The sequence below is a fragment of the Sinohyriopsis cumingii genome, chromosome 5 (assembly GCF_028554795.1).
Source record: "Sinohyriopsis cumingii isolate HCF-2022 chromosome 5, ASM2855479v2, whole genome shotgun sequence".
NCBI classification, from domain to species: domain Eukaryota; kingdom Metazoa; phylum Mollusca; class Bivalvia; order Unionida; family Unionidae; genus Sinohyriopsis; species Sinohyriopsis cumingii.
The window spans coordinates 135,172,367-135,179,306 of record NC_142965.1 but is presented as its reverse complement, the minus strand read 5'-3'; the positions used below and the strand labels follow the sequence as shown (position 1 = coordinate 135,179,306).

At 34.7% G+C, this 6,940-nt stretch overlaps 1 protein-coding gene across 1 annotated transcript in view; it reads left to right on the top strand.

Moving 5' to 3' along the window:
* Positions 1 to 6,905: 6,905 nt before the first annotated feature.
* Positions 6,906 to 6,940, top strand: part of LOC149800290 (uncharacterized) — a 43,576-nt gene continuing 43,541 nt past the window's right edge. The window contains exon 1 of the mRNA XM_089959893.1: positions 6,906 to 6,932. Within this exon, the coding sequence (XP_089816019.1) occupies positions 6,921 to 6,932 (12 nt within the window). The 5' untranslated portion in view covers positions 6,906 to 6,920. The remainder of the gene's footprint in view (positions 6,933 to 6,940) is intronic.

Genomic DNA, 6,940 nt, shown 5'->3' with positions numbered 1-6,940 from the left:
ATGTTAAATTCCCCTTGTCGCTAGAGTGGCCCAGGGGTTTTTGTCCATGTTAAATTTACGTAGACCCTATACAGTCGAAGGGGTTTTTGTCCATGTTAATTTCCATAGACCCTATAGTGTCCCAGAGGTTTTGTCCATGTTAAATTTACATAGACCCTATAGTGTCCCAGGGGTGTTTTTAATGGTAAGTCCCATAGACCCTATAGTGTTCCACTTCACTGCTAATATGTGCTACTCAGTTGGTAAATTTTTTTTAAACGTTTTTGAGATAGAAGAAAATATTGAATTAATATAATATTAATATGACAAGTAACTTTGTACTATACATTGAATTAATTGCGTGTTTCATATGCCTTGAAAATAAGTACGTAGATTAGATTGAACTTCGCAATAGTCACCAGAAAATGAATACAAACTGCGCAAATAAAATGAAATTTAGCTGGAATCTTTGATATACCACTAGTTTTTAGGAAACTTTTTTCATTAAAAGGAAACTCGGCAAGCCTCGTTTCATTTTCATGACCAAGTGTTACAGTTTATACTTCTCTTAGTCTATTAATGATGGCACTTTTATACTATGCATATATATAGTCTCCCTTTCTAGTAATTACAGGGCATCCTGCTCCTAGGAGAAGGAACGTTCTTAGAATGACACGTCGTCATTGAATGGTGAAAACCAATATTGTATCAAAGTGAGGTAATTGTTTGTCACTGGTTTCCTTTAATTATTCCTAAATTAATGTGCCATCTTATCATATATGTATATATTGTTAGAAAAGCATTGATCCCCAAAACAACCTATACATAAAAATTCTTAAAAAGAATAGATCCCCGTAACAACTTCAACCCAAGTTCTTAAGAAAGCAAAAATCTCCATAACATCCTCGTCACATAAGTTCTTCTTATGCAGATTTCTCTGCTCACTTGTTTGAGAAAGAAATGGAGTTGTACTGTGGTATATAAGGTTTAAAAATGTAATATTGTTTACAATAAATTTCAATAGTTACATCATATATATATATTTATTATAATTGTTTGCAAGATTTATATAACCCTAGGGACGATATCACTGTTCGAACTACTTTCTTTTTCCATATAGGAAGTATATCTGTTCTTGTGCATGATATTCAGAGATATGATTCCATAATTAGGCCTGTTTCATTTCTTCTTCTTTGCCTCTATGGAAGAAACAAATCCACACAAATCAAAGGTTTTTACGTTGAAATATATAATGGAAAGAAAATCTACATTTTCTACGATATCCTATGTATTTAATTTCTTTCAAAGAGTTAATACAATTAAAGCAAGGAAATAAGCAAATTAGAACAACCGCTCAACTACTATAATTGTAACAACTCACTACCAACAGCTAAAACATGTAATCAACAACACTAATGATGATGATGATGATGACGACGACGACGATGATAATGATGATGATGGTGATGACAACGACTACGACGACGACGACGATGATGATGACGACGACGACGATGATAATGATGATGACGATGGTGATGATGATGATGATGATGATGATGATGATGATGATGATGATGATGATGATGATAATGATGATGACGACGACGACGACGATGATGATGATGATGACGACGACGATGATGTTAAAAATAATAATGAAACAATTAAGTAGACTATTATCATCATCAGGTTAGAATTTAATTGTATTTTTGAAATTTTCATTTGATACAGCCAAGCTTTGTCAGATCATTGATGACAAAGATTAATTGAAATATGAAGAAAGTAGAATTAAAGACAGATATATAATAAAATGATAAATGTACATTGATCTGTACAACAGATTTGTATTGATGTGTACAATAATGCTTTTTAATGAACTCGTCTATGTTGTGTTGAAAAACATGAATCTGACTCGATGCGTTCGGTGTCTCGTTTAAGTTTTATCAACACAAAATAAGCTCGTGCAAGATAGGAATTTACCTCAAGCAATATATTTGTACAAAATCTTCAGATTTAGCAACTTTTTCCGAACTAAAAAAATAGAGAAGATGAAGTGGTTGAGTAGGGTTTGGATAAATTTATATGTAAAGAGAGATACGTTCATTTAGCTGGGCAACTAAACGTTTCGTTTGCATTCTAAATTACATCACGCATAACTAATAGGTCCCACTTACGTTTCTCTCATCATAGCATTTTGCCGTGCATCAGAGAGATTGGTGACTGTGCTATCAAGCATGTTTGGCACAGTTATAATGTTGTATCATCATTGAACTGTTTGCCTTTTCCAACAGAATTAGTCGAAAGGGGCCATAACTCCATCTGACATAACTATAGAACAATGAAGATCGAATTAGATCTTGAATATTTAATTGTAAAAATGTCCTCATATCCCACATGACTATGCAAAAAGTCTTTAAAGTCCACATGACTATGCGAAAGGTCCTCTCATTCCGCACAATTATGCAAAGGGATCATCATATTCAACATGACTATGTAAAACGAGTAATAGAGAAGAAATGTGATGTGGTCTGGGTATGAGAGTTGACGGTTGGGGGTAGAAATAAGGCTAACTTTTCATTCAAAAACAATGTCGGGGTGAAAATGTGGTATAGTTGTTCGTAAGATATTGGAATTGTCAAAATCTACTTTGATAATTTATTGGTCAGGATGTGCATCGGATACAAACATATGGCATATAATCATGACATTAAATAATCATAACGGCACGACAACTGGAATATCGGGTGGGTGGGTGGGAGAAAAAAAAACAATGTCTGAGGTTAAGACCTGAACAATGTCTTTGCTAGTGGACAATAAAGACACACAAATAGTGACCAGCGTTGATCTGCGTAGACAATATATTGTTATGTATATCTATATTATGTGTGTTAATTTTCATGATTATATATTGAAAGTGTCATTTACTAAATAAACTATTAAATAGCTAATTGTTTACAGTTGTGGACTTGTACTCTAGGATGAGATCATTTTGTTTCAGTAAATATATTATAGATTCAGGATAGGAGCATATATGTTATTGTAGCATTTTGACCTTGGAGGCTGCAGAAGAAATCCTGATGACCAATTTGATGGGATCCCTCGCTAGCTGACCTAATTCCTGATTGGATAGTGCAAAAGTACATGAACTTGTTGACAAGAGTGATTTACAAATGACTATTTGGAACTGCGTTTTAGCTTTTCATAAAAAAGAATAATTGCTTGGAAATGAATTATTCCTACCATAAACATCATTCATAGAAGAGACATATTGCTGTGATCATTCGAGTGGATGTATCTATTTATTTGAATCATTTATTAGAATTACAACGTTCTTTGACATTTTGATTTAGAAGCTGTTTTGAATTTACTGTGTATTAATTAAAAGACATTTGGGATTTCATCATTCTGATACATAAAGACAGTTATTACATCAGACTATTCAAGACTATTGGCAGATTAGCACACAAGATTGTACCTAATTACCACTGTACATTATTTGGAATACGCTATACGTTTGGACATGCCTTAGACCTCTCATGACTTTTTAGGATTTCATGCTGTAATTTTTTTTAATTTTTCTCTCTTTATTTTAAGAAAATTTTACAAAACTTGTTGCTTTTCGGTCTTTTCTATTATTTAGTTTAGACCATCGAGTCCTAACACTATATTAACATTATAAGACTGGGATCCGGGTGACCCAATGGTTTGAGACACTCTCATTTAGAGATAATTAACATTTCACCTCTGTTCGCATAGGTTCGAATGTTGGACTTGGCAAACGTGAATATGTGAGAAAGCCTGCCAGCAGCTTCCCATGGGTCGGTAGTTATTCCTGTCTCTATCTCCACCGTACTTGTTATTGTTTTTCCTATGCCTGCAATTAACCCAAATTAAATATTTTCTTCCTCTTTCAGGCTTATAATGGATAAAAAAATAAAAGAAAAACATTTGTTCTAAGAACGAACCGAAAGAAATTCTGAAGAATTTTCAAACCTGCATCACCCGTACGTACTCCATTATCTTAGCATATCCACGTGAGCAACAAAACTATGTATGTACAAGCCCAATTTACCTTGTACTGGTGCTAACAAAAGTTATAGATGCTAATACGCTCATCAAGCCTTATGCTATATATGCAACAGTGTATAAAATTCCTGAGATACATGTAAATGTACTAAACTGTTAATATTCATCAGTACATGAAAGTAGCCTGTTGCCTCACTTCTATTTGCATGTATCTTCTGTGTGTGATACTTCAAATGTGAACATACCTATCGAATTTCATTACAGTTTTTGAAAAATAGGTCACTGTGATCGTTATGTGTATTGAATTTGTATTGTGTGCTTGACCTTTGTCCAAAAATGATATTGTCTGAGTAAACTTTGTCCATGATTGACGATAGCTTTTTGTGTGTACCTGGTACTTGATTTTTAACATGAAAATGGGTCATAAATGAATTGTGTACTGTTATATGAGTTAAATATGTAGCCTTATTTACAAACTGATGAATGTTCTGGATGTGCACTTGTGACCAACATCCTGGTCACTTTATTGCCTTACGTTTTTATATAACGTTGAGTATTCATTCTCGTTATAAGTTCAGTATGTCGAATCATTTACTGATGATTTCTGATATAATTTGAGAGACATCATTTCTTTAAATTATTCAATGGAATTGAAAAGTGGTCCTTGACACTTTGTAGTAAAACACTACTTTGGGATTAATGAGAATTCATTCAAAGACATTCTGGATTATATCATTGGGAAACATCATGACTATTAGCACATCAGCAAATTCAAGACTTGGAATTCGTTCGGAATATTCTATATTTAAGGACTTGGTGTTGGAAGGATTTTAACTTTGTATTCTAGAGAAATAAATTATTTGTTGAATTTTACTAAACTTGTAAACTAAAGTCGTAAAGTGATTTACGTTTGCCGATAGTTTGATGCTCACGGAAGAAAGTGCCATTTAGAGATAACTCGTTAGGCTGGTCAGCACTCACAAAGTGTTTCGCAAGCGGGATACAGTGGAGTATCATTTGTGTGCGTAACTACTACTGTCTGGCGTGCTAGTGTCTGGCGTACTAGTGTCTGGCGTGCTAGTGTCTGACGTGTCTGGCGTGCTAGTGTCTGGCGTTGCTAGTGTCTGGCGTGCTAGTGTCTGGCGTACTAGTGTCTGGCGTGCTAGTGTCTGGATAATAATATGATTTAAAACTGTTTTGCTCAATTATCTCCCCTAATTTTGGCTTCTAACATTCATATCAAATCCACGTATTACTTGAAAATGATATCAAAGGAATAGTTTAGATAGCATTAGTTAGTTAGTTATAACAAATTATTATTCTTTACTTATTAGATTGGGCATAGTTTTTACATTGCATTGCATAACTAAGCCAATCGCCGCCTCAGACCTTTAAGTCCCCTAAACGATGTATGCACATGAAGCAGAAAAGGAACATCATATTAATAAAAATATATTGACGCTGTGTAATCGTGTACATTATTCTCTTTAACATCGTGCTTGTCGAGTACACCATTCCCCTATTAACTTTAGCCTTTCTCTCGTGACAAATAATTTAATTCTATAAATTATGGAATGAAAATTAAAGAGGAACTTGCTTTGTTCTGAATAAAACCCAAAATAATCATAACTACTTCTTTCGTACGTTCAAAACACAATAGTGTTCCGACTGAATTTCAGGTCCTGAATGTGCTGATATACCAGTATCTTTGAATATCAACAGTCTTGATGTATCACATTTGCATTTTACAGAATGTCTTTGAACGAATTCACATTAATCCAGGAATATAATTTGAGTCCAAAGTCATTGAACACTTTGTTATTCCAATGAATAATCTTAACATATGAGTACTTTCAAATTATATTGAAATGCAACATTAAATTCATCTGCAGACAGGTTTTAAAACAGGAACATAGGAAATATGAATGAAGTAGGAATGAAGTAGTTGTTCACTTCTTTCTTATATACACTCTACGGCAATATTTTCCTACTTGATCTATGTCGCAATACCTCCCACGTGACATGTTTCACAATACATCTCCCATCGCAACAGAACCCACTTGACGTTATCGTCCAGTGGGAAATTACCCCAAACTTGTAAACGGGTTCATTATTAAGACTGAAATTAAAACTTGTAAACACGTATTTATAGCTCAGTGCAATCCGGACATACGCCAAAGAGAAAGACACAGTATAGATGCACATAACACTAGTTTCAAACTGAGAAAGACAGTCCGATATTATTTTGGGTGCACTGTTCTACTTGAATAGATCTTGCCTTGTACGCCAATCTTTTATTATAGTCAACCTTTCTTGTATGAGTTAGTAAAGGCAGTCCAATAAGGAAGTACTCTTTTACTGCCACAAATGTGCATGTGTGTGTCGTTTGGATTTTTCACGTAGCTTTAATAATTTTTAGTCATATCGCTACGATGTTTGCAGTGTGGCAGTTTATAGTGATGTCTAGCACTGGGGTATCATGCCGCAAACGCGTAGCATGATGTCCTACCCAGTCACATTATCCTGACACCAGGCCGACCAGTCCAAACACTAACCTCGTAATGTTGAGCGCCTAGCGAGGTAGCAATTAGTACCATTTTTATAAGTCTTTGGTATGACTCGGCCGGGGTTCGAACATACGACATCCCGTACCCTCGAACCACTTGGCCACCTAAGCGTTACTTCAAGAAAAAAAAGCAATCCAAAATACTCGTGACTATAAAAGCAAATCTAATAAAGAGGATGCCCTGGTATGCTCTAATAACGAACAGGAACGAAGAGTAAAGAAAAGGAACAGAATAATACTATTACGTTTATAAAAATAAACCTAGCATCTATGTACAATGTGAACAAGCTCACACGCAGTCTACGAGTGCAATATCGACGTGCTGCTCAACGTGACATAATTACCGATGGCATTACAGGTAATTCC